The 16,149-nt window shown below is 31.6% G+C and overlaps 1 protein-coding gene and 1 pseudogene across 2 annotated transcripts in view; one reads left to right on the top strand and one right to left on the bottom strand.

Moving 5' to 3' along the window:
* LOC120587500 (MOB-like protein phocein) overlaps positions 1-15,265 on the top strand; it is a 33,332-nt gene extending 18,067 nt beyond the window's left edge. For both annotated transcript variants that reach the window (XM_039844336.1, XM_039844333.1), the window contains 6 exons: positions 4,756-4,856; positions 8,486-8,528; positions 8,721-8,807; positions 11,193-11,272; positions 12,303-12,414; positions 12,542-15,265. In XM_039844336.1, the coding sequence (XP_039700270.1) occupies positions 4,756-4,856; positions 8,486-8,528; positions 8,721-8,807; positions 11,193-11,272; positions 12,303-12,414; positions 12,542-12,673 (555 nt within the window). In that variant the 3' untranslated portion in view covers positions 12,674-15,265. The remainder of the gene's footprint in view (positions 1-4,755; positions 4,857-8,485; positions 8,529-8,720; positions 8,808-11,192; positions 11,273-12,302; positions 12,415-12,541) is intronic.
* LOC120587806 (uncharacterized) lies at positions 5,229-5,347 on the bottom strand (annotated as a pseudogene).
* Positions 15,266-16,149: the final 884 nt, after the last annotated feature.

Below are 16,149 nucleotides of genomic sequence, written 5' to 3' on the forward strand. Positions count from 1 at the left end.
TATTCATTCATTCATTCATTCATTCATTTATTTTTGCTCAATTACCCTCTCTAGAACTTCCAATACTACTTTGAATAGAAGTAGCAAAAGCAGACATCCTTATCTTGTTCTTGATTGTAGAGGAAAACTTTCAGTCTTTCTCATTTGGTATGATGTTTACTGTGGGTTTTTCATTTATGGCCTTTATTGTGTTGAAGTAGTTTCCTTCTAGTTCTAGTTTGTTGAGTGTTTTCATGATAAACAGGGATTGCATTTTGTCAATTGCTTTTTCTGCATCAGTTGAAATTATGTTTTTTCCTTCATTCTGCTAACATAGTATAATATACTAATCAGTTTGAATGTTGAACCGTCCTTGCATTCTAGGAATAAATCCCACTTGATTATGGTGTACAATCCTTTTAATATGCTGCAGAATTCAGTTTGCTAGGATTTTTGCAGCAGCGTTCATAAGGGATAATTCATTTGTAGTTTTCTTAAAGTGTCTTTGTCTGGCTTTAGTATCAGGTAATGCTGGTGTCATAGAATGAGTTAGGAAGGATGCTCTCTTTTTCAGTTTTTTGGGAGAATTTGAGAAGGATTGGTGTTCTTTAAATGTTTGGAAAAATCCACCAGTAAAGTTATGAGATCCAGGGCTTTTCTTTGGTTATACAACATTGTGAATGTAACTAATGCCACTGAACTGAATACTTAAAAATGTTAAAATGACTATTTTCTCATTAAATGCTCTTGATATTCTTGTCAAAATCATTTGACTATATGTGAAGGTTTATTGCTCAGTGCTATATCCCATTCCACTGGTCTATATGTATCCTTATGTCAGCACTACATTGCGTGATTACTATAGCTTTGTAGTAAGTTTTGAAATTGGGAAGTGTGAATCCTCCAACTTTGTTTTCTTTTCAAGATTTTGCCTGTTCTGTGCCTCTTGCAATTCTATACACATTTGAGAATTGGCTTTTCCATTTTTGCAAAAAAAAAAAAAAAAAATTTGGAGTTTTGAAACAGATGGCATAGAATATGTGGATAGTTTTGGGTAGTATTGACATCTTAATATTTAGTCTTCCTACCTATGAATGAGATGTCTTTCAATTCATTTAGGTCTTCTTTAATTGCTTAAGCAGTATTTTGTAGTTTTCAGTCTACAAGTATTTAACCTCCTTATTTAAATTTATTCCTGGGTGCAGTTGGCTCTTGAACAATGTGAGGGCTAAGGGTGCTGACCCCATGCACTGTTGAAAATTCTCATATAACTTTGACTCCCCCAAAATTTACTGTTGACTGGAAGCCTTACTGATAACATAAACAGTAAATTAGCACAAATTTTGTATATGTATTATATACTGTGTTCTTACAACAAACTAGAGAAAAGTTATGAATTGTAAGGAAAAGAAAATATATTTACAGTATTTATTGAAAAAATCTGCGTATAGATTGGTGCAGTTCACATTTGTGTTGTTCAAGGGTCAACTGTGTGTTATTCTTTTGGATACGCTTATAGATGGAATTGCTTTCTTAATTTCCTTTTTGGATTGTTCATTGAAGGTGTATAGAGACAACTTATTTTTGTACGTTGATCTTGTATCTTGCTACTTTACTAAATTCATTTATTAGCTTTTTTATCTTTCCTGTGGATTCTTTGGGAATTCTATATAGGATCATGTCATCTGTGAATATAAATTACCTTTCATTTAATTTTTTTTCTTGTCTCATTGCTCCGGCTAGAACTTCAGTACACTGTCGAATGGCAGTGGTGAAAGCAGGCATCCTGTCTCATTAGGGGGAAACCTTTTAATCTTTCACCATCGAGTATGATGTTACCTGTGGGATTTTCATAAATACCCTTCATCATATTGAGGAAGTTTTCTACTATACCTAGTTTTCTAAGGGTTTTTATTATAAAAGGGTGTTGGATTTTGTCAGATGCCTTCTCTGCATTGTTGATTGTGTGTTTTTTTCCCTTAATGTATTTTAATGTAGTGTATTAATACATTAAAATGGTGTACGTTGATTTTTTTTTTTTTGTAATGTCGAACCACCCTTGATTTCTTGCAGCTTTCTTTTGATTCATGTTTGTATGGCATATCTTTTTCCATCCTTTTACCTTTAATTTACATATATCATTGTCTTTGAAGTAAGTTTCTTGTAGACAGTATATAGTTGGGTCATATTTCTTTGTTCTTCCTGACAATCTTGCCTTTTAACTGGTGTGCTTAGGCCATTTAATATTAATGTGGTTACTGATTGATATATTTAGGTTTAGATATACCATTTTATTACTTGTTTTCTGTTTGTTTCCTGCGTCTTTTTGTTTTTCCTTTTCTGCCTTCTTAAGGATTGTTTGAGCATTTTAGTAATCTATTTTAATTTATTCTAATTCTTTATTATATCTTTGTGTGTGTGTGTGTGTGTGTGTGTGTGTATATATATAGGTGATTGCACTAGAGCTTACTTAATATATACCTTTCACAGTCCACTTAGAATCAGTATTTTACTGCTTTGATTGAAATGTAGAAACTACCATCTTATAGATCCTCTTACTCTCCCCCCTTTTGCTATGTTTGTCTATATTACATTTACATACTTTGAAAACTCTGTGTGTTATATATTTGTTGCTTTCATCTGCCAAACATAAAGAACTCGAGGATAATGGTCTATTATATTTATACCCAGATATTTATCATTTCTGTTGCTCCTGATATTCCAAGTTTTCTTCTGATATTATGTTTTCCTTCTGTCTGAAGAACTTCCTTTAGCAATTCTCTTCGAGCAGTTTGCTGGCTAGGAATTCTCCTTAGTTTTATTTCATCTGAAAATGTTTTTAATTTATTTTTATTTCTGGAGGGTTGTGGTTGTTGTTAGATATAGAATTCTGAGTTGATAGTTTTTTTCTTTCAGCACTTTAAAATGTTGTGCCATTTCCTTTTGTCTTCTGTGGTTTCTGATGAGAAAGCTGTAGTCTTTTGAATCCTTATTGTGTAGGTCATGTGTATTTTTTTTCATAGCTTCTTTATCTTTAGTTTTTGGCAGTTTGATTATGTGTCTAGGCATGGATTTCTTTGGGTTTTCCTGTTTGGTGTATATCTATAAGCTCAGTTCTCAAAGCCTATCATATGCTAATTAAGATCATATCTGTATATGCACTCATGCACAGATCAGAGTTGAGCCCAGGAGTTAATAAACAGCTTTATGGAATTACTTTTCTGAGCTTCTTCTTTCTAATATTATCTCAGATACTTTCTGGTTCCCTGGGGCCCACCTCTTTGGTCCCCCAGCCAGAAATCTCTTACTAGAATTGTGCTGCAGTTGTGGAAAAGCAGAAAGAAAAAAGAGACAGGGTTTGATCTCACCACTAAAAGGAGAGGAAGGGTTCTTCCTCAGAATTTTGTTTCTTGAATTTTTCTCTGCTAGCTGCTTTTGCCGTCACTCTGTAATTGTCTCAGGTCTAGGCTATGAAAGGATGGAGAAAAAGGAGAGGGAAAGAAATCCACTCTCTTTGAGCTTTAGGAGTGTCTTTTCCCAATCGTTGAGCAAGATCTAGTTTCTCTTGTATCTCTCAGTCAGCATCAGCAGTGCTCGTTTTTTGGATTCATCCTGAATTGAATTCATGCCAGAGAATACCAGAGTTTTTTCTCAGGGAGAGTGGTTTAAATAGGAATTAAGAAGTCATTAAAAGCTTTTGAGCAACCTTTTGACGTGAGAGTGATATTCAAGAAAGATTGTCTGAAAATAGGCAAAATAGATTGCCTTAAGAATGCCCTGTAGCTATTAAGTTTCTATAATCTAATCTAGCCTGTTCAAATTTTAGGGTATTTAAATCATAGATTTAATGAAACATTAAAAAATATCTGAAATTTAAAGTTTAACTTAATTTAATTTTATTTATATTGAAAGTAAATCTCCTTGCCTTTTTTTTAAACTTAGATTTTCTGCTATTCTTTTACTTGATCTTAGCCAAAAAGCCGAGAAGTGAACTGCTAGTCATTTTTTAAACAATTTTATTGGACATAATTAACATACCATAGAGATCACTCATTCAAAATATACAATTCACTGGTTTTTAGTATATTCACAGGGTTGTACAACTATAACCATGATCTAATTTTAGAACATCTTCATCTCTCCAGAAGAAACATCGTCCCCATTAGCAGTTATCTCCATTTTCCTTTGTCTCCCCTTCCTGTAGTCCTAAGCAACTACTAATCTATTTTTATCTCTGTAGAATCACCTAATCTAGATACTTCATATTAATGGAATCATATAATATGTACCACAGTTTTATTTACATTGTCTAAATTTCATGTTCATATGAAAATTATAGATTGTAGTTTTAGTCCCAGTTCCCATCCTGGTAAATAACAGTATCTGCATTTTGTAGTAAATCCTATCCCAAAGAAGTTGAATTGGAGAATAAGTAAGGGTTCTCTCCTTTCTTCTGAATTATAGTAACTTCTTAGTGTCTTCAATAGGTTCTTAGAATGGTGATGAAACAACGTATAAAGAAACCAATTTTACCATAGACTAATTGATATAAACAAGAATTAAATTCCTGTGGCATCTCATCAATATTGTAACAAAATGATGTTATTCGAGGACCTGCTGTACTGACTATGATTCTTTAATTGGTTTCCTATTTCATTTATAACCCCTAAGTTGAACCACAAGAGTGGTTATATATTCAAAAATTAAGTATAGTTAACATAAGATTATCATATAGTATAAGATTTTAATTAACTATAAAAACTTATTTGTTTATAGTATATTCAACAGAACATAAGAGCAGATTGTTCCAATATTGACAAAATTCTTGAACCACCCGAGGGCCAAGATGAAGGTGTATGGAAATATGAACATTTAAGGTAGGTCTTTATGATATATCAAAATGGTAATAGTACGTTTGTTAGTAAAAATAATCCTCCTTCCTGCTATGTGAGGATACGAAAAGACAGCCGCCATCTATAAACCAGGACACAGGCCCTCTATAAATCAGGACCAGAACCATGTATGACACCTTGTTATACATTTCTGCCTTCAGAACTGTGAGAGATAAATGTTTCCTTATTTATTTATTCATTCATTCAGCCAGTCATTTATCTATCTATCTATCTATCTATCTATCTATTTATTCATTCATTCATTCATTTATTTATTTATTTATTTTAGGCAAGGCAACCCTTGATTGACCTCACAGATTACAAGAACCCTGTCATTTTACAATCCCTTATTTTTTACGCCTACAGCACTTGGTCTTCCTAGGTGGTCTCCCATCCAAGTACTAACCAGGCTCGCCCCTGCTTAGCTTCCGAGATCAGACAGGATTGGGCTCGTTCAGGGTAGCATGGCCGTAGACTAAATATTTCCTTTTTAAATGAAAAAATAAAACTTTAATAATTATGAATCAAATAAAATCATAATGTAACTGCAGGCCAGAAAAACAAATTCTAAAGCGTTTATATTTTCAATGTTATAAAGTTTTCAACTTTGTTATTTACTGATTGTTATCTACATTTATGAATTTGGTCTCTACTATCTTTTTACACAGCTTCTTTAGTCATAACCCTTAACCACAAATGCATTATTTCCATTTACCCACTCATGAATACCTTTATTTCTCTATAGAGGATCAGTCATATCAAGGTCCTAGTATAGGCTTGGTATCTGATGAATTACCTATTAACTACTATGAACTTCTAATTTTCCCTTTGGTAAATAGAGATTAATTATAATCCTGAAGTAATTGGAGCTTTTCATAATATCCTTTGAATGAGAAAATTGATAACTAGTGAATGACTAGTTAACTAGAATTAACTTTAAAAGCAACTATATCCTGAAGTTATTAGGTTGTTTTTTGAAGTTATAAACTTTCCATTGTAAATAGGAGCTGGGGTGAATTGACAGGTTGAATATAGAGAATGCTGTATGGATATATGTTCATCAGGATTTGTTACTTTTGAGTTGATTTTTAAATAAGTGTAGTAGAAATATGCCTTTTCCTGAATAAATTAGACCACATTTCCTGTGATGAGTGCCTCAACTTGTAGATATGTTACTTTTTTTTTTTTGATGCTGCAGGCTTGTTGTCTAGATATTGCAAAGACATAATGTCTTGTCATAACAGTTCAGCAATTTTAAGGTGCTAAGACTTCTTTGTACTCTGCTAGTTTCTGAGACAAATCACTTGACTACTTGATCTAGTTTTTTAGAAATACATCTCAGTGCATAATTGAAAGTATGAGGGTGTAGATATTTCCCCATTCTTGTAAATCAAGATAGAGAGCACTTTATTATAATATAGCCTTTGCCTTATTTTAATCAGCTTTGAAAATAACTACTTACTTAGCTAGTAAGATTCATGTTGAAAGTAAGCGAGGGTTTTTTTAAAAATCATTATTCCTAACAAGTGAGGGTAGATTTTAGTATACAAGGTTATTCCAGACCTAAGAAAAACTTTTCCTCCCTGTTTAACTTAGACTATGAAATATGCATTATACAAAACTTACGAACTTTTTCTCATGCATATTTTATTTGGCCTGGGGCTGTCGTTTTTACTTTCGTTACTTTTTTCTGAATATTAGCCCTTTTTTTGGTTTTGTATTTATGCATTATACATCACGTGTAAATTTTTTTTTATCATAGTGTATACATTTTTATAGTTGACTAAGAAGAGTTTCAAAAGTAGCCTTTTAATTTTTGACGTGCTTGATATTGATTTGAGGCTTATTATTTGCTGTTAAAGCATTTGATTATATTATGATGTTAACGGGAATTGGGTCATGGGATATTCAGTCAAATCTCCTACCAGCCCATACTGAATATTTGTAATTAGGAAAAGGTGCCCCTTCTTCTGAGTGGATGCAATCCCATGCCAGGATGCATGGCTTAGTGACTAGAGTGTAGGCTGGATTTCAGCTCTGGCTTGTCTCTTCAGCTACACAACTATATGTGTTAGCTTTGAATTAACTGAATTAACTAGAAGCCGTTAGGTTTGCACTATTTGCCACAAGTGGTGCCCCTAAACAATGCCAAATCAGTTAGCTTAATTTTGCTATTGGCCATAAGTGCGTTGGACTAGATGAGGAACTTGTTTATCACCATCCATCTTTATTACCACTTAGTGGAAAACAGCTCAAAAACACATAACATGCAGTCTACAGATATGGGCCAGTAGAGGGTGATGTGGATTTTCAGAAATAGTGTTATTTTTTAAATCTAAGGACAGCATTATAATTGGGCATTTGGAAAGGAAATACATACATAGACAACTGAAAATTTGACTTATTTGTTTTCTGCCATTGTAATGTTTAAATAAATCAATATAGTTTTTCTTTTATATATGTGCAGTTTTTTATTTTTATTTTCATGTGGGATTCTTATCTACCAATTATGTGAGTTTTAGCTTTACATTTTTAGGGAACTAAAGTGTTCTTATTTTTTGGTGGAGAAACAGTAGTGATTAACTAATTAGAATTTTTAAGGGATACACATTCAGTATTTTGACAGCTATAAAGTAAGTTATCTTTGTGACATAGAAGATTAATAGCCTTTTCATATCAAATAACAGCTGTTTAAAAATGATCTCAATGTCATATAATTTCTTCCATTATTCATTTATTCAAAAATATTTTTTTAGCACTTACTGTGTTCCAAGCATTGTTCTAGGCTTTATAATTCTTGACAATTTTAGAAAGAAAGTATATCATGAAAAAATGCCCACAATCTATTAGGTGACAAAAAAGTGAATTACAAAATTTTGTATGATATGATCTCAGTATATTTTAATCTGTACATAGTAACTCAAATTTGCATGTAAACAATAATTACCTTTTGGAAAGAGGTAGTGGAATTCTGGAGGACTTTCTTCTGTGTTTTGTGTGAAGTTTTTATAAGGAGCATGTCGTTTGTAATCAAAACTTGTAAAATACATAAGAGTATAAAAAATCTAGTTTTTTTCCTGTGTATCTGTATAAAGATATATGTATACATATACTTTTTACATAATTGGAATCTTACTGCAAATATAAACATATCCTTTGTATGTTTATGTATATACCAATATTTTACTACTGTATTTAGAATGTTTCAAAAACTTTTTTTCTGTATAGTTTCTGTGAACATCTTTGTACATATATCTACATGAAGTTCTAATTAGTTCATTAGAATGGATTCTTAGGAGAATGACTTGGTCAAAAAGTATCTATTTCCTAAGTGTCCTGGTAAATATTTCTAAATTACTTTCCAGAAAAACTACCAGTTTTTAGTGTTCAGAGTGATCAGTTCACTGAACTCTGATATTAAACATTGTCCGTACTTTTGAGTTTTGTTTATTAATCTATATGTCTTTGTAGGAAATGTGCCATGTAAATCTGGGTGGTGGTAATGATGGTGATGTGGGAGGAAGGATGGTACTGATGGGATTCTGTTTTGACAATATGCTAAAAATAATGTGGAGAATAAATAAGACTTTTCATTTATATATTTGCATTTTTAGGCAATTCTGTCTTGAGCTAAATGGACTTGCTGTTAAACTTCAGGTAATATTTTCTTTAAGTTAAAGCTGTAATTGAAAGTTCTAATTGTTTACCCGTTTTTTTGTGACTTAATGTGCTTACAGAGACTTATCTAAAATTTCTAAATATTCTAGAATTTTACACGGAAATGTAACCCAGATGATAAACTTTTCAATTATTATTTTACATATTAAGGAATGTAACTATTTTTAACAGAGTGAATGCCATCCAGAGACATGTACTCAGATGACAGCAACTGAACAATGGATTTTTCTTTGCGCAGCTCATAAAACTCCAAAAGAGGTGAGAATTTATAAAATAGAATGACTAATAAAAATGTCATAATCTAAATCTTTCCAGGACAGTGGTAGACTGATTTTTAGAGTTTTAAGTTCACTGTTTAGTTTGCCATTTGGTTTAGAGTTTTTGGAAAGGTTATTGCCAAAATGTTATTTAGGATTTCTTACGATTAGTATCATTTTTCATAATTGAGTAATAACATGGGCTAGAACTCACTTTATGATTCATTGTCTATCACAGAATAAGATCTGTCACATTGTGCTGATAATCTAATGTGTAATGGGTGAGATACACCTGTTTAGATTTTTTGTTCAGTCACAGTTTCTTTTGATAGGAACAACTAACTGTTGGTGATTACTAGCTGATGCTTACTTAGTCTGTTAACTAGAAATGTTACTTTTGAGTCTTTTAACTTTATAGGTCAATATTTTTTCTTTACATTTCATTAATATTTCTTACTATTAATTTGAAACCCACCATAATGATTTTCCTCTTCATAATTTGGTCCTACTTTGAAAAAAGTTATTCATGTTGTTTTCTCCTCAAGTTATCGTCAAGGAGAGAATATAGGAAGTAGAAATTACTTATAGAACATTTTTTAAATTTTAAATTATTTCTTCATATAATGTCCTAATACATTACTCAGTTTTCTGTAGTTATTTCAGAAATGTCCTTTACAACTGGTTGGTTTAAAGTATGCGTTGCTTTTCCCTTGATCTACATTTCTTTTTAATCTGTAGTAAATACTTTTTACTCAACACTGATCAGATTGAAAGTAAGTGAGTACAGTTTTGTGAAATTATAGACATTCACATGATCATTATATTGACAGACCTCTAAGGCTTGAAGACAAGTGACTCCCTAGTTGCAAAATCAATATCTGATGTTCTTTTGTTTGAAAAAGGTAAATTCCCCAAAATAAGAAGTATCTGATACCTGTCTAAGCAATTAGTACTTATTTGGAAGACCTATTTCATTTGGGGTGTTACTTTTTTTGTGTTAATAAATTGAAATAGTATTACAGTTATATATCACTCTGTCAGTTTTAAAGGTTGTAAAACTGTCCCATGGTACACCCAAATGACCAGTATGAGAAGCACAATGACTTGGGATATTTATTTTTGACCAAATCACCTGTAATCACATATATGGAGAAATATAATTTTTTTAGTAAATACTGCTCATGGTACTATTTTAGGTAGTGAGTCTACTAACCATACATTCCTATAATGTATAGTTAGAAAAATACCTTTTTTGTTGTTTAGATAATCTATATTTGCCATGGCACTATACTAAACCATATTTAGCAGTTATTAATTTACATTTCTAAATACCAGTTTCAGTCTCAACACTTGAATAATATTCTAATTATTGGGTAGAGTTAGAGTCATTGTTATTCTTTTCTCTAGTTCATTGTTTCCTTTAGTAAACTCCTTGGTTCATTCTCAGTCCTTTCTATTGATGCTTTTTCCTGTCTGCCCTCAGAAGAACTGAGCGAGGAGAATTACTTGGCAGTTGTATTTTTCCTTTAATAGGTTTACTGATTTGCCATGAGACAATAGGTTTCATAGTTTCTGATAAATGGTATAGGATAAGACAGATTTATTAAATTATAAAGACTATAAAGAGAAAATTCTTTAGAAAGCTGCTGGAATAGTAATAGGGTGCCAGGAATGTAATAAGGGATGTTTTCTAGGTTGTTAGAAGGCAGTGATCCCTGTCCGAATTTGTGAAGAGAAGGAAGCTTCTGAGCCTCTTTATAAGGTATAAATCAGTTGACCAGGAGTTAGTATATTTCTAGTATAAACATCTTGTTAAGTCCTCCTTTCTAACTATAGGATCTTGTGTAAATGATTGACCATCAGTTAGTGATAGTCCCTCCTGCTGCGTGTCATTCTCCAGGGTTCTCCCTCTCATGCTTTAGAGTTGGGATGTTTATGCGCTAACTTGCTTGAATCTCTGATCTTTTCTCAGCTGGAGTGCTTGTTTTGAAAGATTCCTTATTCTTGCCTACAGATTTTTAAGATCTGGGAAGAAGTCTGTGCATGCAAACTGATCAGCCTCAGTTTCCTCATTTGTAAAATCGGAGGATTAGATTAGATAATCAGGTGTTCTTCCTATCTCTAAACGTTTTCTTCTAGGTACAGTGTTTGGAATGAGAAATTAGGAGACTGATTCATGTATCTTCCAGAGGCCTGATATTGTACTTTATGGGGATAATAAAGCCTTATTAATGTAACATTGAATTTTACAGTCATTCTGATATTGTGAGGCACTTTTTTTCTTAGAATATGCTCAGGTTTTTGGAATGACACATACATATTTAATATACCTAATCTAAGAGATAGAGTTCTTTGTTGATGCATTTTTATATCCTTTCTTTTATAGTGTCCTGCTATAGATTATACTAGACACACACTTGATGGTGCTGCATGTCTTCTGAATAGCAATAAATATTTTCCCAGCAGGTAAACAAAACGTTTAAACATGATGTTAAACTTTTTGGATTTAATTTAAAAGATTGATGTTTTTAAAACTAAAACTAAGTTTGCTGGTTGATGCATTATATTCTTTATACATTTTTTTTAAAGCTGTTATGTATTTCACTTGTGCAAAATTATTATTAAAGTTTTGAAATTAGGGTTTTGGTTAAACTGAAGGCAGCAAGACTTGGCTCCCAAAGCTTACAGGCCAGTTCAATCAAGGGTAGTCTCTACTGCTCTGCATCATTCTCCAGAGTTCTCTCTCAGATTCTTTAGAGTTGGGATATTTAAACACTTGCTTATTAAATTTTTGTGATGGAGTCAGCTTCTTCTTCGACAGCATGCCTAAAGAGCAGACTCCTTTGTTGGACTGCTTGTTTCTGAAGGATTCTTATTCTTGCCTTCCAATTTTTAAGATCTGGAAAGAAGTCTGTACATACTGTAATATATTATTGTTGAAGTTTGTGACTGGCCTTTTGTTCTGTTAAGATATTTGTTACCAGGTGAATAGATTTGGAATCCCCCCCCTCCAAAATATCATTAACTCCAAAGAGCTCATATAAAATATGTAAAAAATACTGGGTTTTGCCTCAGTATTCTAATATACTTTTTTTTTTAAAGATCAGAAATATTCAGGCAATTTTTTTTCTAAAAAAATTGAATTCTATAGAATAAACATTTCAGTAGTTTTAATCATATCTAGTAAACAAAGTATTAATGTTATAAACGAATGTTTTAGTAATTTTTTTTTATTTAATTTCATAAAACTTTGACAGAGTTTCAAAACTATAATACTGAATTTCTTACACACAGTGGTTACATAGAGCACTGGCCCAGGAGTGAAGAACAGGGGTTTTTAATCCTACTTTTGCCACTTACTAGCACTTTAACCTTGGATTGGTCACTTGTTTTACCTACATGTCAGTTTCCACACATGTAAATTGAGAAGATTGGAATATATGATTCTTAAGATCTATCCAGCTGTATGAATCTATGATTTCTTTTCTCTTTCTAGGGTTAGCATAAAGGAATCCTCTGTAGCAAAACTAGGATCAGTATGCCGTAGAATTTACAGAATATTTTCACATGCTTATTTTCATCACCGGCAGATATTTGATGAATATGAAGTAAGTACTTTACTAATTATCCTGATGCCTTCTTACCAGAATGACAATAATATATGTTGATACTATGTCTAGTTATTTTGGTTTGGGATAGTAAATTAAAATAACATTTTTTTCTTCCTCTCTACAGAATGAAACATTTTTGTGTCATCGATTTACTAAATTTGTGATGAAATATAATTTGATGTCCAAGGATAACCTGATTGTACCAATTTTAGAAGAGGAAGTTCAGAATTCAGTTTCTGGTGAAAGCGAAGCATGAAGGGAATCATATAGAAAATGTACTGATCACATAATTAACATTAATTATGTACTGTATATATATCATTTTAGACACATCAATCATGTATCCATATTATAGCCTCTTTGTTTAGTATAGGTAGGTTTTTGTATGCTGAGTGTTGCCTTTTAAAATGGGAAATACTTTTTAAGTTATTCACGAGCTGTATATTCACCAGTGTGGCACTCATGGTTTTTAAATAAGATTAGTATTGTCTGTTTATTATGCGTGTTAATAAAAGAATTTACAGTTTGGTAAAGTTGCTGCTAAACAATCATTGGTTCACAATCCTCATCAAATAAACCCATTTATAAAAAGGTGAGTGAGCTTGAGGTTTCATACAAGCCGTTTACTAAAGAAAATAGTAATGTTTGGTTTTACCCCTGAGTTTAGATATTCTAGAAAATTCTATAGTACATAGTTTAATCTTAACTCTTAACTTTTCAAAAATGAGATAAGTGTTTTAAAATTCTATTTATAGTTTTTGATATACATATGTGATTATGTGTATATCCAAATGTAAATCAAATGAAGCATTAGTAATACTTAAATATCTTAATGCTACATAAAGTATATTCTAGACCCACATACTTGGAAAGGATTTCCATTTCTGCAACAGTGGACTGTTACATAAAAGATGGTGATAATGATAAAGTACGTAAATGATGTTCCCACTGGAAACCTGTCCTTTCCTTCCCCTTTCCTCATTTCCCTTAACTCCCTCCCCAAACTACATTAGCTGAGGAGCTTTTCACCAGACTGTGATTTAGTGGTGGCTTATACCTATTTATATTGTATTACTTGCTTACAGATTATACCTCATATTAGCAATTATATTACACTACAGGAAAATGTATTGGCACAGGCTCTTGCTTATCTTTGTTTTGCAGAATTGTTCTAACTACTTGGAAAACAGTCTTTAAAATAGTTTGACTCTCTGTTAGTAATATTAATCTTTTCATCTAACTATCAAGGCAGCATTTAAATAGAGTTGAAAATTATTGTAGTATTTATTTTACAACCTCTCCCCACAATGTTTATGTTTGAATTATATGCACATGTGAGATTTTTTGCAATAATTTACAGGTTCCAAGAGTTGATGAATGGTCATACATTTTTTGGACTTGTATAATTCAGTGTCTTAAAAGGATTCAACCGCAGAGTTTACAGCCTTATTTACTGAATACAATTTTTAAAAAAGCACTGGAGCTCTTATTGCTAAACTGGTTGTAATGAGGCACTAAGATTGGGTAAAAAAAATTGTACATGTAGTGAAGAACATATATATATCCCTCTCTTGAACAGAGTTAAACATAAAGAATGTCCTTTTCAATTAAAATGGTTGTTTTGAAAGGAAGATGAAAATATATTCATCTTACTTTGTTTTTTCAAATTGAGCAAATGTTTTATACCAAATTATGAGATGAGTATGTACAGCAAAAATGTGGGAAATAGTAGCATACCGAGAATGTGTACATATACTTATGCCTTTCCAAGCCTGCCAGTATATTTGATTTTGGAACATTGCTATCCTAGCAGCCAGTCATTACTTTGCCCCAACCTGCAGCTATCTTTTAAGAAGTTGTATGGTCCTAATGAAAAGAATGTTGACTTTAAAATTATGCATTTATATTAACGTCACTATAAACCAATGGGAATATTAATTTTTACATGAACTTGCTAAGTATTGAGAGACTAAACTACTAAATTAATAAATTATATATAGCAATGTAGCTGTTCTTGCTAGGTGGTGTCTCAGTGGATTTCTGTTGCAGTGGCTGGAATTGGCAGTCTCGTTAAGTATTTTGAAACATTTTGAATAATATAGCTTGGTGTTAAAGGGGAAATAAAATTTTTTTTTCTTACTCATTCCATCTTCCCTGTACTGTGTTTGGAATTGATTGTTAAAACAACAAACAAACCCAAAGGAAATATCAATATATAGTCGTTTTTGTATGCCTATTGACATCTCCTTCATACTCATTGCATGTGAAGTTGTCTCACTATACTAGGTGAGACCTAAATGAAATAGTTATTAATGACCCTGACAAACTATTGATTTATAATGTAAATGTTCTAAGAAGAGGAGAATAGAAAATTCATAATTCTGTGTAATAAGGAAGTTAGGCTCCACTTTTTGTTTAAATTATCCAATATAGATCTAAAAGTTAAAATTTTCTTTCCATAAAATTATTTTGACCATAGAATTAACTCACTTTTCTCCTATCATATCTAGGAAGATAAGTTAATAATTTATATTTCTATAAATATCATAGTTCTTTTGTGTGTTTACAGTTTCTTTTCTCTGACTCGAGGTCAAATTTGCATTCTAAAACAGTTTCTCAGTTAAATTCTGAATGAATTAACACTTTTTAATATCAGAATAACATTAAAAATCCATGATTACATTATCAACAAGGCCTGTGTTATGGTTTAAATATATTTACTGTCTAATGTCAAATTTATTGTAATAGGACTGTTTGTTTCCTGTGTACTTTGCCCTCTATATCTTTTTGCCTAAAGACTTCCTATAATTTTATTTGCACAATTAAATTTCATATTTTATATTCTTTATTTTTTGAATACTTCTCGGATGTGCTAAAGGTTTATGGGTGTAATTCTTCCATCCTATGCATTCATTTCTTGAATGCAGCTCATTGTTAACTAGGACACATGTATTGGTACAACACAGCAGTTTATTTGAGGTGGTCAAGTATCAATGTGTTTTCTGAAAAACTGTATGTTATCAGTGTAGGCTCCACTATAAAGTCAGATAACTACCAAATGAATCCACTGGAAGGTTATATTATTGATTTAAAAAATTCATCTAGGAGCCTCACTTTTAACAACAATTGGGGATGCATATTTTTTAGGATATGTGGGCTGGGACCCTAATGTAATTAAGCAAAGATAATACTAAATTTTCATAGTAATTTAGTATTATTTCATAATTTCTAAAAGATAAGTACAATTGACATCCTGAACTTACATCCATGAAGGCAGCATGTCAATTAAGTGTCTGATATAGAAACTAGGATCAATTATAGCATCAACATTCAAAATTAGTAAGATAATTATTCATTTAAAAAATACCAGCATTTTATCCTCATCTGTTTTCTGCTATAAACCTTGGTAAAAGCAGTTTATAATTCCATAAATAATATATTTACTAGTTTATTTTGGGTGGACCTTATGAGAGCCATCTGTATCTTTTATAACAATTAGAAATCTATTTAAAAATTGTAGTTAGGGGTTATCAGATTTTCTGCCTTTTTTGTGACTGTCAAATAGTCTCAGAATGTGCTTATGCAAAAATTTTCTACATCTTCAACAAAGGCTGATTTTAATATTTTGTTTTCCCTTAGTATAAATAACTAAAAATGTATTTTTTATAACATTTTATACCTTGTTTTAAAAATAAGAGGTTAAGTCAATTAGCAATGATAGGAGTCTGCTCT

Source organism: Pteropus medius, unplaced genomic scaffold (genome assembly GCF_902729225.1).
Source record: "Pteropus medius unplaced genomic scaffold, Ma_sr-lr_union100, whole genome shotgun sequence".
Lineage (NCBI taxonomy): Eukaryota > Metazoa > Chordata > Mammalia > Chiroptera > Pteropodidae > Pteropus > Pteropus medius.